Source organism: Peromyscus eremicus, chromosome 1 (genome assembly GCF_949786415.1).
Source record: "Peromyscus eremicus chromosome 1, PerEre_H2_v1, whole genome shotgun sequence".
NCBI classification, from domain to species: Eukaryota; Metazoa; Chordata; class Mammalia; order Rodentia; family Cricetidae; genus Peromyscus; species Peromyscus eremicus.
The window spans coordinates 157,412,349-157,429,869 of NC_081416.1; the positions used below are offsets into that span (position 1 = coordinate 157,412,349).

Below are 17,521 nucleotides of genomic sequence, written 5' to 3' on the forward strand. Positions count from 1 at the left end.
GTCTGAGGATGACGCACCAGTCTTATTAACAGATTCCTGGAGAATGCCGCAGCCACGCCAGGCTGTCAGGAGGACACAGAACAGACCCTACCCCAGAGCAGGTCGGGCCTAATTCTGTGCCTCTGACTCAGCCTCGGGTGCTCAGTGACCAGGGGCGTGAGCAGGAACACTCCAGGTTGGCCCCCAGGGGTTGCGCGCCGGGGCCAGAAATAGCTCGTTTTGATCCCACTGCTTGGGCCAGGAGCCCGGGCCTGGCAAGGAGTGAGACCAGCTGCTCAGCAGCAAGAGGAAAGTGGTTAAGGTGACCATCAGGATAGGTTCGCCGGCCCAACAGATAGAAGGATAGCAAAGTGAAGAGAGGCACCCCCGGTTAGCCCTGCAACAGTAGTTAGGCTGGAGCCAGGCCTCCCTGCTACAGTTCTGGCGGTTAGAAAAAGGGGACTGCGAAAGCCAACTCGCTTAGCTCTCTTTCAAGCTTCAGCCCAGCCTCTGATCCTTTCTATTGGTCCACAGTCTTGTCAATTACTGCTGCAGGCTCCTCCGTCTCCAATCAAACACGCGCTCTCAGCAGCTTTGCAGCCAGTCACGAGAGAACGCCCCTTTTCCCCGTTACTTTTATTTTCTAGTTTATCATTGGTCACCTTGGAGGTCCCCGCCCAAAAGAGGGCGGAGCTGACAGCGTTACTAAGCGAGGAGGATAGGCGTCGGGCTGTCCCGCGAAGGAGTTCAGCTGGCACTAACGCTGAGGTAAATGCAGGACGGACTGCAGGTGAAGTTGGTCCCTCTCTCAGAGATCACAGAAAGCCCGGGGAAGGCAACATGGGTTTGCTAGAGCCTGGGGTCTCCGGCCCAATCGTATTGGAACTACAACTCCCAAGATGCTACGCAGGTTTGGGCGCTCCAGCCGTAAACTTCCCCGTCCCTGGGATCTCATGTCTTTTGTTCTCTTTGGGTGGCCCTACGGGAGTCCAAAAGAAACTTGAGAATTGAGTCTGTTGGTTTCCAAATTTACCCAGACATCCATGTGTGTTGTCTTTGAACTTTCTCTCTTAGGAGGGGCCCGGTGAATCATGGGGATTGTAGTCCATATACCCCTTCCCTCATTGGGTGTTGTGCCTCCACGTACCCCTCCCCTTAACCGGAAACGTATTGTGTACGGTTTAGTCTGGTTCTTTGTTGTTGTTTTATTTTTGTCTATTTCTCTTTTGTTGTTTTCGTTCTTTTTCCATTTTTGTCTTTTTAAATTACTTTTTTTATTCGTTTGTTTTTCGAGACAGGGTTTCTCTGTGTAGCTCTGGCTGCCTTGGAACTCACTCTGTAGTCCAGGCTGGCCTTGAACCCAGAGATCCTCCTGCCTCTGCCTCCTGAGTTCTGGGGTTAAAGGCATGCTCCACCACGCCTGGCTAATGAATTACTTGTTTTTTAGTCGTGGTCTTAATTGGAACTCATGAAATGGGCTTCATGGAAAATGTTTAAAGAGATGGAAATTAATTACCTTGATTTGATCGTAACACATTGTATATATGCATTGAAATATCATTCTGTACCTCATAAACGTGTACAATTAACATGTGTCAGTTAAAAAAATACAAAACAATACAACAGACTATATTTTACCTGGATGGGGCTGGAAAAAGGGCTCAGAGTTTGGGAGCAGAGGCTGATCTTCCAGAGGCCCCAGGTTCGATTCTCAGCACCTACATAGCTGCTCTCATTCATCTGTAATGTGCTAATTCCAGGGGATTCGACACTCTCTTCTGGCCTTCGAGGGCACTGCACACACGTAGTGCACAGACACATGTAGGCATAACAGCCATATGCACAAAAATAAATAAATCTTTATTTTAATTACCTGGATGGTGTGGAGAAGATGCAGTGTCTAGCCTGTTTGCTGACACTCTGATTCTGTTAGCCTGGAGTGGAAACCATAAAGCTATAACATGTTATTCTTTTTTTGTTTGTTTGTTTGATTTTTGTTTGTTTTTGAGTTTTTTTGTGGGTTTTTTTTGTGGTTTTTTTTTTTTGTTTGTTTGTTTGTTTGTTTTTTGGTTTTTTGAGACAGGGTTTCTCTATGTAGCTTGGAGCCTTTCCTGGAACTCACTCTGTACCCAGGCAGGCCTTGAACTCACAGAGATCCTTCTGCCCGGCATAACATATTATTCTTGTTTTGAGACAAGATCTTTCTGTGTAGCCTTTGTGTGTGAGTGCATCTGTTTCTGTGTGTAAGTGTGGGTGCACCATGTGGAAATCAGACAACCTCGGGTGTCTGTCCTCATCTTTCACCTTGCCTGTCATCTTCCTATTCCCCTCGCCATCCCCAACCCCTCTCCTCCACTCCCCAGATGAGGACCTGGGGATGAGCCCTGGCATTGTGATTGCTAGGCAGGTGCCAACTCCATCTTTCACCTTGTTGAGACAGGGTCTCTTTGATGTTCCCCTTTGAGTACTCCAGGCCCGCAGGCTTTTGGGGGGCTCTCCGGTGTCCACCTCAGACCTCAGTGTAGGAGTACTCAGATTGCAGACTTGTGCTAGTACATCTAGCTTTACATGGGTTCTGTGGATTTGAACTCAGGTCCACATGTTCTTTACTCACTGAGCCAGCTCCCCCGCCTCTGGACTGGAACTTTGGATCCTCCCGCCCCAGCCACTTGAGTGCTGGGATTGCAGGCGAACATCATGTATCTGGCATGAGTCCATGATTTTGAAATTCCTCTCCTAAAGCATCTGTAATTCTAGCACTCAAGAGGTTGAGGCAGGAGGATCATTTCAAGTGCAAAGCTAACCATGGCTACAGAGTGAGACCCTGTCTTAAAAATAAATAAATACTAAAAGCTCCTCCTAGGCCTGATCCAGAGTGGAGAACTACCAATGACCAGTTTCTAGGCTCTCCTCAGTCTTTCAAGAGGTCATGGGAATCATGCCTCTACTCGCATTGCCTTGACTACAGATGGAGATTCGTGGCAACTGTAGTCCATCTCCTCCAGCAATCCATGGGGATTGTCAGCTTCTGTCCTCCTCTTAACATGCTGTGCTTCTTTCGTAGCCTGTCACTTTTCACTATCCAAGACACCCTTTGGAAATGTTCCCCAGGGTGGACAACCCTATTGGTCATCAAGAAGCCAAAACTGGAGCCCCAAGGTGAGGACACGCTTTAGGTAAAGTTCTGTGCCTTAGACTTATAGCAGGAAGTGACCACTAGAAGGCAGGAAGTCGTGTGATGAGAATGGGGATGAGAGAGTAAGAGAAACTCCCTACCCCACTGCTGGTGGCCATCCCATTTCCAGCTCTCTACCAGCTGCGTCCCCGACCACAGACCCCCCTTACCTTCCACTGGTAACAGTGTGGGACGGCTTCTCTTTTGGACTGCCTGTATGTATGTTCATTGCCCACAGGGGTCACCCTCTGGTCTGACTTTTTCTTCTTGTGTTTTCTCCCAATTTAAATCCCGGGTCCGTTCAGGTCTCAAAGGCCACAAGCTCCCAAGGCCACAGCAACCGATTCCCCTGAGCTGTCGGAGGTGTCCTGGCCATCCAGTTCTGGGACCCCTTCCCCACTCAGCACTGAGGGACCAAGTACCTCTCCACCACTCACCGTAATTGACAGCGGGGACTCGGTGGTAGCCAAGTAAGTACCAGAATCCCCGGGGGGAAAGGGAGATAAGGGGTTGAAGGGAGGAAGAAGGCATCCCATAATAACTATTAGAGACAGAGCTGTTTCTGCAGTACTCTTTAGGACCAGGCACTTCATGTGTAGTACTGAGGGGTCTGGAGCTACACTGCCTGGGTTCAGATCCTGCCTCTGTTAACTTCTTGTCTGTATTGATTTGGTCTCAACTTCCTTGAGTTGGGAATATTAATCATGCACTGAGCTTGTCTTGAATCCGCAGTCCCTCTGTATAATGATCTATAAGAACACCCATCATAGTGAGTACTTGGATCTGAAAGATGGAGGTTCAGATTCCGTCACAAAGGTCCTAGATTAGTTATGGCTTAACCATGGTAACATTTATTTCTCCCTTAGTTAGTGGTCCAGACAGAAGCAACCAGGGCTGACATTGCAGCCCCTAATAAGGTGTTAGGAACATAGGTTCTGTCTGTCTTATTGGTGTCCTTTCCTTCATAGGCCAGAAATGGTTCTCACTGGCATTACTTTTCCAGAGTCATACTCCCTTATTCTTTGTTGGTCAAGAACCAATCTGGCAGCCGGTTGTGGTGGCGCGCACCGGTAGGATTTGCTGAAGGAGGCAGAGGCAGGAGGATCATGAGTTCGAGGCCAGCCTGGACTACACATTAAAAAAAAAAAAAAAAAAAAAAAAAAAAAAAAGCCGGGCGGTGGTGGCGCACGCCTTTAATCCCAGCACTTGGGAGGCAGAGCCAGGCGGATCTCTGTGAGTTCGAGGCCAGCCTGGGCTACCAAGTGAGTTCCAGGAGAGGCGCAAAGCTACACAGAGAAACCCTGTCTCGAAAAACCAAAAAAAAAAAAAAAAAAAAAAAAAAAGAACCAATCTGGCTGGCGATGTTAGAGTGCCTGTCTAGCGTGCACAGTGCCCTTGGTTTGATCCCTAAAGCCACATTAAATCAGGCAGAGTGATGTGTGCCTGTAGTCTCTGCATTTCGAAGGTAAAGGCAGAAGGATCAGAAGTTCAAGGTCACTCTCAGCTACATAGTGAGTTCAAAACCAGCCTAAGCTAAATGATACCTTGTGTAAAAGCAAAGAAAGAAACACACAGAAAACAAGGGGCCAACAGGATGGTTCAGTGGGTAAAAGCACTTGCTACAAAAGCCTGCAACTGGCTACACAGAGTTGTCTTCTGTGATGTGTGTGCTACCCCTATACACACATACAGCCGGACAGTGGTGGCACATGCCTTTAATCCCAGCACTCGGGAGGCAGAGGCAGGTGGATCTCTGCATTTGTGGCCAGCCTGGTCTACAGAGCAAGTTCTAGGACAGTCAGGGCAGTTATACAGAGAAACCCTGTCTCAGAAAAAAAAAAAAAAAAAAAATTAAAATTGGGCTGGCTATATGACTAGTGGATAAAGGGGCTTGCCACCAAGCCTGACAGCCTGAGGTTGATCCCTGGGACCCACTTCCACATGTGTACTGGAGCATGCCTGCTCAAGTGTGCACCCATGCCTGTCTGCGTGTGTGTGTGTGTGTGTGTGTGTGTGTGTGTGTGTGTGTGTGTACAGAAATAAAATGTAAAAAAACTTAAAATTACATTACTATATAAGAAAGAGAAATGGATATTTAAGGCCAAGTACTTGCTTTTGGTAGATTTGAAGAAAGCAGTTATTTATTTATTTATTTATTTATTAAAGATTTATTTATTATGTATACAGTGTTCTGTCTGCAGGCCAGAAGAGGGCACCAGATCTCATTACAGATGGTTGTGAGCCACCATGTGGTTGCTGGGAATTGAACTCAGGACCTCAGGAAGAGCAGGCAGTGCTCTTAACCGCTGAGCCAACTCTCCAGCCCCTATTTTTGGTTTTTCAAGACAAGGTTTCTCTGTGTAGTCCTGGCTCTCCTGAACTCACTCTGTCGACCAGGCTGGCCTCGAACTCAGAGATCTGACTGCCTCTCCCTACCCCACCCTCATCCCCTAGTGTTGGGATTAAAGGCCGGTGCCACCACAGCCAGCAAAGGAGTTATTTTTATCTGGGCCACTGAGCACAGCTTTCCATGGTGCCTGGTAAACAGAAAAAAGAGCAATGTGGCTACTGCTGTTGTGGTAATTACTGTTACTACTATGTGGCTTCCTTACTCCCTCTGCTTCTCATCCCCTGATGCTCACAGGTACATAAACAGGTTCCGCCAAGCTCAGCCCACAAGCCGAGAGGAACGCCAGCCTGCAGGCCCCACCCCAGATGACTTTTGGTGGCTGAAGCCCAAGTCCTCAGACTTGAGCAGTTACCTTGCAGCAGGTACCTAAAACCTCTCCTGCTCAGTACCCAGCGCCACTCTTCCTGGTCCCTGTGATTCAGCTGAGCTTTCCCAGCAGGAGCGGGTGAAGCTGAGGGAAGATCCGCAATGACAGGTCCATCTCCCGCGGGGATGTGCAGTGCATCTCTGGCTTCAGCTCCTCTTCAGAAAGTAAAGCAGGTGACACTGTTACTGTCCCCCTCTCTGGTGTGCCTGAGTTGACAGCAGCAGCCCTGGGACAGAATTAGAGACAATGACCAACTTAAGGAGTCATAAAGAAAAAAGGGTGTGTGGGCGTGGAGGTGAAGTGTGGGCGTGGAGGTGAAGTGTGGGCGTGGAGGTGAAGTGTGGGCGTGGAGGTGAAGTGTGGGCGTGGAGGTGAAGTGTGGGCGTGGAGGTGAAGTGTGGGCGTGGAGGTGAAGTGTGGGCGTGGAGGTGAAGTGTGGGCGTGGAGGTGAAGTGTGGGCGTGGAGGTGAAGTGTGGGCGTGGAGGTGAAGTGTGGCCGTGGAGGTGAAGTGTGGCCGTGGAGGTGAAGTGTGGCCGTGGAGGTGAAGTGTGGGCGTGGAGGTGAAGTGTGGGCGTGGAGGTGAAGTGTGCGCGTGGAGGTGAAGTGTGGACGTGGAGGTGAAGTGTGGGCGTGGAGGTGAAGTGTGGGCGTGGAGGTGAAGTGTGGGCGTGGAGGTGAAGTGTGGGCATGGAGGTGAAGTGTGGCCGTGGAGGTGTGGCTCATTTGGGAAAGTGCTTGTCTAGCAGCTGGAAAGTCCAGCACCACATAGAAGCAGGCCTGGTGGCACACAGCCGGGATCCCAGCACCTAGGAGATGAAGGCAAGAGGGTCAGAAGTTCAGGGTCACCCTCAGCTGTAAGAGGAGTTTGAGGCTGCCCTGGGCTATATGATATCCTATCTCAAAAAAATAATAAAATGAAGTTTAACAAAAGGATTTGCTAGTTAAATGCAGTTTTGAACTCTAAAAGTAGATGTGCATGCATATTCATTATGTTCATGTTGCTGTGACCAAAACACTTGACAGAGGCCAGGGAGGGTAGGTGTTGGCTCAGTTTCAGCAGTTGAGTCCAGCGTGGCAGGAGTGTGTGGGGGAGGTATGGGGGGGAGGTGTGTGGTGGAGGTGTGTGGGGGAGGTGTGTGGTGGAGGTGTGTGGTGGAGGTGTGTGGTGGAGGTGTGTGGAGGAGGTGTGTGGTGGAGGTGTGTGGTGGAGGTGGAGGTGTGTGGTGGAGGTGTGTGGAGGAGGTGTGTGGTGGAGGTGTGTGGAGGAGGTGTGTGGAGGAGGTGTGTGGTGGAGGTGTGTGGAGGAGGTGTGTGGGGGAGGTGGGAGGTGTGTGGTGGAGGTGTGTGGTGGAGGTGTGTGGTGGAGGTGTGTGGTGGAGGTGTGTGGTGGAGGTGGAGGTGTGTGGGGGAGGTGTGTGGTGCAGGTGTGTGGTGGAGGTGTGTGGTGGAGGTGTGTGGTGGAGGTGTGTGGAGGAGGTGTGTGGTGGAGGTGTGTGGAGGAGGTGTGTGGGGGAGGTGTGTGGAGGAGGTGTGTGGGGGAGGTGTGTGGAGGAGGTGTGTGGGGGAGGTGGAGGTGTGTGGGGGAGGTGTGTGGTGGAGGTGTGTGGAGGAGGTGTGTGGTGGAGGTGTGTGGTGGAGGTGTGTGGTGGAGGTGTGTGGTGGAGGTGTGTGGAGGAGGTGTGTGGGGGAGGTGTGTGGTGGAGGTGTGTGGGGGAGGTGTGTGGGGGAGGTGTGTGGTGGAGGTGGAGGTGTGTGGGGGAGGTGTGTGGGGGAGGTGTGTGGGGGAGGTGTGTGGGGGAGGTGTGTGGGGGAGGTGTGTGGTGGAGGTGTGTGGAGGAGGTGTGTGGGGGAGGTGTGTGGTGGAGGTGTGTGGGGGAGGTGTGTGGGGGAGGTGTGTGGTGGAGGTGGAGGTGTGTGGGGGAGGTGTGTGGGGGAGGTGTGTGGTGGAGGTGGAGGTGTGTGGGGGAGGTGTGTGGTGGAGGTGTGTGGTGGAGGTGTGTGGTGGAGGTGTGTGGGGGAGGTGTGTGGTGGAGGTGTGTGGTGGAGGTGTGTGGGGGAGGTGGGAGGTGTGTGGTGGAGGTGTGTGGTGGAGGTATGTGGAGGAGGTGTGTGGTGGAGGTGGAGGTGTGTGGTGGAGGTGTGTGGGGGAGGTGTGTGGTGTGTGGTGGAGGTGTGTGGGGGAGGTGTGTGGTGGAGGTGTGTGGAGGAGGTGTGTGGTGGAGGTGGAGGTGTGTGGTGGAGGTGTGTGGGGGAGGTGTGTGGTGGAGGTGTGTGGAGGAGGTGTGTGGTGGAGGTGGAGGTGTGTGGTGGAGGTGTGTGGGGGAGGTGTGTGGTGGAGGTGTGTGGAGGAGGTGTGTGGTGGAGGTGGAGGTGTGTGGGGGAGGTGTGTGGGGGAGGTGTGTGGGGGAGGTGTGTGGAGGAGGTGTGTGGTGGAGGTGTGTGGGGGAGGTGTGTGGGGGAGGTGTGTGGGGGAGGTGTGTGGGGGAGGTGGAGGTGTGTGGGGGAGGTGTGTGGTGGAGGTGTGTGGGGGAGGTGTGTGGGGGAGGTGTGTGGGGGAGGTGTGTGGGGGAGGTGTGTGGTGGAGGTGTGTGGTGGAGGTGTGTGGGGGAGGTGTGTGGTGGAGGTGTGTGGAGGAGGTGGAGGTGTGTGGTGGAGGTGGAGGTGTGTGGGGGAGGTGTGTGGTGGAGGTGTGTGGTGGAGGTGGAGGTGTGTGGGGGAGGTGTGTGGGGGAGGTGTGTGGAGGAGGTGTGTGGTGGAGGTGTGTGGAGGAGGTGTGTGGTGGAGGTGGAGGTGTGTGGAGGAGGTGTGTGGTGGAGGTGTGTGGGGGAGGTGTGTGGGGGAGGTGTGTGGGGGAGGTGTGTGGTGGAGGTGGAGGTGTGTGGGGGAGGTGTGTGGGGGAGGTGTGTGGGGGAGGTGTGTGGGGGAGGTGTGTGGGGGAGGTGTGTGGGGGAGGTGGAGGTGTGTGGGGGAGGTGTGTGGGGGAGGTGTGTGGGGGAGGTGTGTGGGGGAGGTGTGTGGGGGAGGTGTGTGGGGGAGGTGTGTGGGGGAGGTGTGTGGGGGAGGTGTGTGGGGGAGGTGTGTGGGGGAGGTGTGTGGGGGAGGTGTGTGGGGGAGGTGTGTGGGGGAGGTGTGTGGGGGAGGTGTGTGGGGGAGGTGTGTGGGGGAGGTGTGTGGGGGAGGTGTGTGGGGGAGGTGTGTGGTGGAGGTGGAGGTGTGTGGGGGAGGTGTGTGGGGGAGGTGTGTGGGGGAGGTGTGTGGGGGAGGTGTGTGGGGGAGGTGTGTGGGGGAGGTGTGTGGGGGAGGTGTGTGGGGGAGGTGTGTGGGGGAGGTGGGAGGTGTGTGGTGGAGGTGTGTGGTGGAGCTGTGTGGTGGAGCTGTGTGGTGGAGGTGTGTGGAGGAGGTGGAGGTGTGTGGGGGAGGTGTGTGGAGGAGGTGTGTGGAGGAGGTGTGTGGTGGAGGTGTGTGGTGGAGGTGTGTGGTGGAGGTGGAGGTGTGTGGAGGAGGTGTGTGGAGGAGGTGTGTGGTGGAGGTGTGTGGAGGAGGTGTGTGGTGGAGGTGTGTGGAGGAGGTGTGTGGAGGAGGTGGAGGTGTGTGGAGGAGGTGTGTGGTGGAGGTGTGTGGAGGAGGTGTGTGGAGGAGGTGTGTGGTGGAGGTGTGTGGTGGAGGTGGAGGTGTGTGGAGGAGGTGTGTGGTGGAGGTGTGTGGGGGAGGTGTGTGGTGGAGGTGTGTGGAGGAGGTGGAGGTGTGTGGTGGAGGTGTGTGGTGGAGGTGTGTGGAGGAGGTGGAGGTGTGTGGTGGAGGTGTGTGGAGGTGGAGGTGTGTGGTGGAGGTGTGTGGAGGAGGTGTGTGGGGGAGGTGTGTGGTGGAGGTGTGTGGTGGAGGTGGAGGTGTGTGGAGGAGGTGTGTGGTGGAGGTGTGTGGAGGAGGTGTGTGGAGGAGGTGTGTGGTGGAGGTGTGTGGGGGAGGTGTGTGGTGGAGGTGGAGGTGTGTGGTGCAGGTGTGTGGTGGAGGTGTGTGGAGGAGGTGTGTGGGGGAGGTGGGAGGTGTGTGGTGGAGGTGTGGGGGGGAGGTGTGGGGGGGAGGTGTGTGGTGGAAGTGTGTGGTGGAGGTGTGTGGAGGAGGTGTGTGGTGGAGGTGTGTGGAGGAGGTGTGTGGGGGAGGTGTGTGGGGGAGGTGTGTGGAGGAGGTGTGTGGTGGAGGTGTGTGGAGGAGGTGTGTGGGGGAGGTGTGTGGAGGAGGTGTGTGGTGGAGGTGTGTGGAGGAGGTGTGTGGTGGAGGTGTGTGGTGGAGGTGTGTGGTGGAGGTGTGTGGAGGAGGTGTGTGGTGGAGGTGTGTGGAGGAGGTGTGTGGTGGAGGTGGAGGTGTGTGGAGGAGGTGTGTGGGGGAGGTGTGTGGAGGAGGTGTGTGGTGGAGGTGTGTGGAGGAGGTGTGTGGTGGAGGTGTGTGGTGGAGGTGTGTGGTGGAGGTGTGTGGAGGAGGTGTGTGGAGGAGGTGTGTGGTGGAGGTGTGTGGTGGAGGTGGAGGTGTGTGGTGGAGGTGTGTGGAGGAGGTGTGTGGAGGAGGTGTGTGGGGGAGGTGTGTGGGGGAGGTGTGTGGGGGAGGTGTGTGGGGGAGTTGATCCTCTGGAAGAGCCCTCAGTTATCTCTGTCTTTAATTCACTCCCCTTTGAGTTAATCACTGAACTGTTTGATAGGATGTTTTGATTAGGCAGGTCTGGTCAGGGAGAGAGGTTCAATCTTTCCTTTTTACTTTTTTTTTTTGGTTTATTTATTTAGGTTTTTCGAGACAGGGTTCTCCGTGTAGTTTTGCTCCTGTCCTCGATCTCTCTCTGTAGACCAGGCTGGCCTCGAACTCACAGAGATCTGCCTGCCTCTGCCTCCTGAGTGTTGGGATTAAAGGCGTGCGCCACCGCTGCCTGGGGCCTGTCCCCTTTTTAAATTTAAAATTTTAAATGTAGTGTGTGTCTGTATGTCTGTGTATGAGTCTCTCTCTCTCTCTCTCTCTCTCTCTCTCTCTCTCTCTCTCTCTCTCTGTGTGTGTGTGTGTGTGTGTGTGTGTGTGTGTGTGTATAGGAAAACTCTCAGGAGTTGATTCTCTTCTTTCATTTCTGTGTAGGTTCTAGGGATCAAACTCAGGTCTACGGCCTGTACAGAAAGCACTTTCCCCTCTAAGCCATCAATACTGGCATGGCTGAGGTAGTAGGATCAAGAGTTCAAGGCCAGCCTGGGTTACAAAGTAAGATCATGTCTCAGAAACCCCAAAAGCAAAAGAAGGAAGTGATCCTTCCTGAGGTAGAGAAGCCAATTGTAAGCGTCCCTGCACGAGAAAGCAGCAGGTGGAACGTAGGTCCCCGGGCCTTCTGGAGAGTCCCTTTCCCGGCAGCCTTTGGCTTATGGACTAGCTTGGCCCCTCTCACTGTGCAGAACCTGAAGACATGGAACTCATCTTTGCTGGACTTGGAGACACTGAGCCTACAAAGCAGAGCGGCCAGGCTGCTGAAACGCAGGTGATGCCTCTCCCCATCGTCTCCCTCCCCAGTTGTGCCTGGGCCATGCTCTCCTCACTGGTGCCTTCTCCCTGCAGCAAGGCCTCCCTCTCCTCCTCCTCCTCCCTCAGTCCCGGTGATGCCAGCAGTTCCTCCTTCCCTGTCAGCTCCGATGGCCTCTCTCCCTGTCCTGTGACCTTCAATCCGGAGTCCAACAAGAGTTCTAGTCCCAAAGAATCTGTGTCGGGAGGTAAGGATTGATGGTAGCCAGGTTCGACTCCCATCGTGTCCACTTACTAGCTGTGTGACTTTGGCCTCCCTGGGCCTTGTTTAACCGGGATCCAGGAATAATAGTTGGACCCCCCACTCACGGGTATCATGGGGATGAAATGAGTTCATGAATACATGGAGTCCCTTCATACAGGCCTGTCGGCAGTAGCTGTCAGGGTGTGGCAGGCCTGCCATACTCCCTGCTGTTATGACAGTAAGCTCCAAAATCAGAGGCTTAGCACAGATCAGAGGAAATAGTCATACTTGATTGGTTTTAGCTTTGTTTCTGTGAACCAGGGTCTTGCTATGCTACCTCAGCTGGCTTGGAACTCGTGTAGTTCATGCTGGCCTTGAATTCTTGGCACTCCTGCCTCAGTCTCCCTCTACTGGGGTTAGAGGAGTGCACTGCTATGCCCATCATGCTTTTTTGTATTGTTAATGAACCAGCCAGGCTGTGGTGGCACAGGCCTTTAATCCCAGCACTCAGGAGGCAGGGACAGGTGGATCTCCGTGAGTTCGAGGCCAGCCTGGTCTACAGAGTGAGTTCCAGACAGCCAGGGCTGTTATACAGAGAAACCATAGTGAACCATATGGGACTTTTTTATAGGCAAAAAAATAGTTGAATATTTGGCAATTCCACATGGCTTGGCTAAATCTTAATGTGTTCAGGTCTGGTGTGTTGTTCCAAACCCACATCTAAACTGCATACATCAATGCAACTTAGCTATAGCATGAGAATCGTTGAAGGTAAAAAAACTTCAGAGATGAAGCTGGGGATGGTGGGGCATGCTGCAGCCCCAGCAAGAAGATCAGTAGTTCAAGGTCAACCTCAACTACATACTGACTGAGGCCAGCATTGGCTATGTGAGACTGTCTCGCAGGCTATAGGGAAACAGATTTTTCAGAGGGCACGCCTTCAGTCTCAGCACTCGGGAGGCAGAGACTGGGATGCAGTGAGACAAGGCCAAGAGCCAGAGATAGAGCCGTGTGGGAGACGTTGGCGAGGGTCGGTCCCATGGGCCAAGAGCCAGAGATAGAGCCGTGTGGGAGACGTTGGCGAGGGTCGGTCCCGTGGGCCGTGGAGGCCTGGTGAGGCCTCTGTCTGTCAGGAGACCTCTGAGCATGGAGAGTACATTGACTTCTGGGGTGATAATGGGTCCTACAGCTGCTCCGAGCCCTTGGAGCAGCGGGGAGGGAAGTGACCAAGTTCAAAGGACTCACAGAAGACATAAAAACAAGTAAGGAAACATACAAATAGAGTCACAAACTGAGTTTGGTGACACTTGCCTATAAGCCCAGGCTGAGGCAGGAGGATTGCCAATTTGAACTCAGCCCAGGCCACAAAGCAAAACTGTAAGAGAAAAAGATTCCCAACCATCTTACTCTGCCCTGCCCTGCTTCTCACTTCACAAAGGAGTTGGGTGGTGTCTGGGCAGCCTGTCTGAACAAGTCGGTGGCACAGTGGAAGAGTGGCCTTCAGATGTCACCCTCTGCTCCCTCAGCAGCCCCAGTGCCATCCCAGGCCTGCATCCCTGCTCCCCGCCCAGCCTCCTCCCAGGCAACCCTTCAGCCCGAGGAAGACATTTTATACCAATGGCGGCAGCGGCGGAAGCTTGAGCAGGCGCGAGGAGCTGAGGGTGATGGAACCTGGGTGTTGCCTCGGACCCCAGCCCTCACCACTCAGGTGAGTTGGAGGAGAGAGCCTGGCAGTGATAAGGGATATCTGAAGGTGACAGAGGACCTTCCACCCCTTCCTTCCTGTCTCAGATACCTCTTTCTATCTACAGACTCCTCCTGTCCCTGCAGTGAACCTTGGTTCCCTGGGGACCCAGCCTAACTGTGTTCCACCATGGGGCAGTGTGGCCCAGCCCCCTCCTCCACAGGCCTTCTATGTGGAGAGGCCTCCTCTTCCAGCGCCCTCTCCACACATCTGGGCCCCCAGCCCTCAGGGGTTCCTCTGGGCCCCCCAAGCCAATCCCTGGGTATCCCTCGGTATGGTTCCTACCACACTGCTTGCCTCTACTGTTGCTCCCGTGGCCTCCTTCCCAGCACCCCCTACCACCACTCCAGCTGCCCCAGCTCCCACCCCTGCTCCCCAGGTCTCCATCCCAGTGCCCCCAGCCTCTACTCTACCTCCCTGGGCTTCCACCCCTACTTCCCCAGCTTCTACCCTCCCACTAGCTGACACCCCTCAGGAGCCAACTACCCTCGAGATGAGTAGTTCTGTCCAGCCCAAGAAGCTGAGTCCCAAACCTCGGAGGGCCAGCGCTTCATCGCGCCAGGAGACAACTGGTCCAGACCCCGCAGCTTTTGAGAGTCCCAGTTCGCAGCTCAGGGGCGCCCTGGGCCAGGTAGTGACAGCCAGGCTGTTCCCTGACAACTTGGAAGACACGGCCCCTCATCTTGAGAGCCCGCCTCCATGTGAGGCAGAATCCCGGAAAGTTAAGGGCACACCCACTCAAGCCGAGGGTCCACCCCCTCCATCCAAGTCTCAGCGTGGGTCCCAGACAGAGTCCGGCAAAGCCACGGCCGCGTCCTCTACGGGCAGGTCGGTGCTTCGGAAAAGTAAAGTCACCCTCTCAGCTGAAGCTAGGGATCCACAGCCGGCTATAACCCCAAAGGCACCCACACTGTCAGAGGTCCAAGCACCTGAATTCAAGACGTCTGCTCCCAAGGCGGGAGCTGGTGATGCTTGGACCATCGCCCCGCCTGCCTCAGGCCACGCCCCCTCCGAGGACTTGTTATCCCAGGCCGCCGGACTTCTGCAGGCTGCGGAAGGTAAGGAGGATTCCTGGGCCCTTGGGTATCTTGATGGTGGTCCCAAACCCTGTGTCCACCTCCTGGAGCTTACCCTTTTACTCTTCAGATTCCGATGGCAGCGAGTTTCAGGAAGACCCTGTGTTGCAGGTGCTAAGAGCTCAGAGGGAAGAGCTCCGGCAGCAGAAAAGGTGACCCCTCTCCTCCAGGATCCTATGACAACCCTATTGGGTGCCTGCCTCTCCCAAGCCCCTTTCCAGAACTCCACCCACAACCCGAGATTCTTATCATGAGTACACACCCCAGCGTCTACCTTCTCTCTCTTTTTCCAGGAAAGTGGATGCTCAATTATCCCTCCTCTTGAACCACACTGAAGAACCAGGATCTTCCTCTCCTCCAGCCAGCTCACCTCCCAGGTCCCCAAGAATGCGATTGAGGAGGGAAGGAGCCTTCTTTGATGCCAGGAGACTTTGAACTGTGAAAATTCTGTTTTTCCTGGGCTGGGGAGATAAAGTACTTGAGTGTGAAGGCCCACATAAAGGTAGCTGAGCGGCCCGCTGGCCCATGGAGACGGGGTCTCAAACAAAGTGGAAGGCGAGGACCTGTATTCAAAGTCCTTTGACCTCCATACACGAGCTGTGGGGCGTGCGCCCACGCACGCACACGCACACGCGCACACACACACAAATAAAGTTTTCTCCAATTAGCATTTTTCCAGTTTACTGTTAAACTCTAAGAAATGGATTGTTGTAGAAAGGCTGATTGTGCTAATAGGAAATGTAACCCCTTCCCTGCCTCCCCTGACCAACAAAACATTTCCTTTCTGGTTTGTGTGTGTGTGTGTGTGTGTGTGTGTGTGTGTGTGTGTGTGTGTGCGTGTGTGTGTGTGTGTATGCGTAAGCCCATGGTTCTAGGTAATATGGGGGGGGGGAGCTGACTCATGTAACTCAGAAGTGGATTTTTATGTGTCAGGTGGGGAAAAAGGCACTGTCATCCATGTTAAGAAACATCAATGTTGGGACTTGAGAGATGGCCCAGTGGTTAAGAGCACTGACTGCTCCTCCAGAGGTCCTGAGTTCAATTCCCAGCACCCACATGGTGGCTCACAACCATCTGTAATGAGATCTGGTGCTCTCTTCTGGCCTGCAGGTGTACACGCAGACAGAATACTATACATAATAAATAAATCTTTTTAAAAAAGATCATCATCATCGGTGTTAGACAGCAGTACATACCCCATTCCTGCTACCATCCCTCCCTCTCCGGTCGCCATCTCCATCCACAGGTCCTCAAATTCCTGGTCTATTCCCAAAGTTTGTTCCCCTTCTTCACTTTCTTCAGCTGTGTTCTCCCTGCTCAGCACCAAAGCCCGACTCCCCGCTTCCCACACACAGTCACCCGGCAGGTCCCGACTTTGTGTTCTCTTTAGAATCTATCAGAATCCAACTCCTTTCCACTGCCCTCCTCTTGGTCTGGGCTACCTCCTGCCTGAACCATTGAGAACCTGTCATCACTATAAACACATCTGCCCATTCTCTGATACATGTGCCATCCAGGGGACAGCCCTTCTCTTCTCCTTGAAACTGAGCCCTTCAACATATTGAACCACAACCAAAGGGGTGCAGCTTCGGTTAGAAAAGTGGGCACTGCCCACCTGTTTTCCTGTTTCTTCTATTATCTCTGACTTAGAGGTGCTTTAGAGAATACGCAATAAAAATCTGATTGCTGGATGTGGTGGTACACACCTGTAATCCTAGGAGTCTGAGGCAGGAGGATCTTGTCTTTGAGGACACCCTCATAGTGAGACCTTGTGTTGAAAAAAGTCAGTTGTTATACTGGGCATGAAACACACAAGGGTGCCCCCACTGAGCTCAACTTGAGATTGGTGAATTTCATTGTATGTGGCTGTTTACTTTTCTTCTTTCTTTTTTCTGTATTGGTCTCTCTTCTTTTTTAAATAATTTATTTTTATTTTATTTTGCATTTATGTTTTGCCTGCATGTATGTCTGTGTGAAGGTGTCAGACCTTGGAGTTACAGACAGTTGTGAGCTGCCATGTGAACCCAGGTCCTCTGGAAAAGCAGCCAGTGCTCTCAACTGCTGAGCCATCTCTCTAGGCCCTATTTTACGTTTCTGTTGCTGTGATAAGACACCATGACCAAGGCAACTTATAAAAGAAAGTGTTGATTTGGGGCTCACAGTTCCAGAGGGTGAGTCCATGGCCCTCATGGCAGGGAGCATGGCAGCGGGCAGGCAGGCACTGGAGCAGCAGTGAGAGTTCACATCTTGAGACACAAACATGAGGCAGAGACAGAGAGACACTGTGAATGGGAGTCCTTTGAAACTTCAAAGCCTACCCTCCAGTGACACACCCCCTCCAGCAAGGCCACACCTAATCCTTCCCAAACAGTACTACTAACTAGGGACCACGTATTCAAACATATGAGCCTATGGAGGCCATTTTCATTCAAACTACCACAGGGGTTTTTCTCAAAAGAAAATTATACTGAGTTCTAGTTAAGGAGATGTATGCTAGCTGGGCATAGTTGCACTCACCTTTAATCCCAGCAGAGGCAGGTGATCTCTGTGAGTTTAAAAATAACCTGTCGTACATAAGGAAATCCAGGCCAGCCAAGAATACATAGTGAAACTCTGCTCAAAACAAAACAAAAGCCGGGTGGTGGTGGCACACGCCTGTAATCCCAGCACTCAGGAGGTAGAGGCAGGCAGATCTCTGTGAGTTTGAGGCCAGCCTGGTCTACAGAGCTAGTCCAGGACAGGCTCCAACACTACACAGAGAAACCCTGTCTCGAAAAACCAAAACCAAAACAAACAAACAAACAAAAATCCTGCCAGGGGGTGGTGGCGCATGCCTTTAATCCCAGCACTTGGGAGGCAGAGCTAGGCAGATCTCTGTGAGTTCGAGGCCAGCCTGGGCTACAGAGCGAGATCCAGGAAAGGCGCAAAGCTACACAGAGAAACCCTGTCTCAAAAAACCAAAACCAAAAAAAAAAAAAAAAAAAAAAAACCTTAGATACCAATACTGTTTTTTAAAAAATGAAATCAGGTACATCCCA

At 53.2% G+C, this 17,521-nt stretch overlaps 1 protein-coding gene across 2 annotated transcripts; it reads left to right on the plus strand.

Annotated features, from left to right (window-relative positions):
• The first annotated feature begins 632 nt into the window (after positions 1-632).
• Proser3 (proline and serine rich 3) lies at positions 633-15,150 on the plus strand. 2 transcript variants are annotated; one of them, XM_059275237.1, is made up of 11 exons: positions 633-747; positions 3,044-3,138; positions 3,460-3,624; positions 5,799-5,926; positions 6,004-6,104; positions 11,356-11,438; positions 11,516-11,667; positions 13,190-13,371; positions 13,475-14,465; positions 14,554-14,635; positions 14,777-15,150. In XM_059275237.1, the coding sequence occupies exons 2-11, from the start codon at positions 3,080-3,082 to the stop codon at positions 14,916-14,918; spliced, it is 2,085 nt and encodes a 694-aa protein (XP_059131220.1). In that variant the 5' UTR covers positions 633-747; positions 3,044-3,079; the 3' UTR covers positions 14,919-15,150. The 2 variants fall into 2 exon arrangements, with proteins under 2 accessions (XP_059131220.1, XP_059131226.1); XM_059275243.1 differs by lacking the exons at positions 14,554-14,635; positions 14,777-15,150 and having other exon boundaries at positions 14,236-14,371.
• The last annotated feature ends 2,371 nt before the right edge of the window (positions 15,151-17,521 follow it).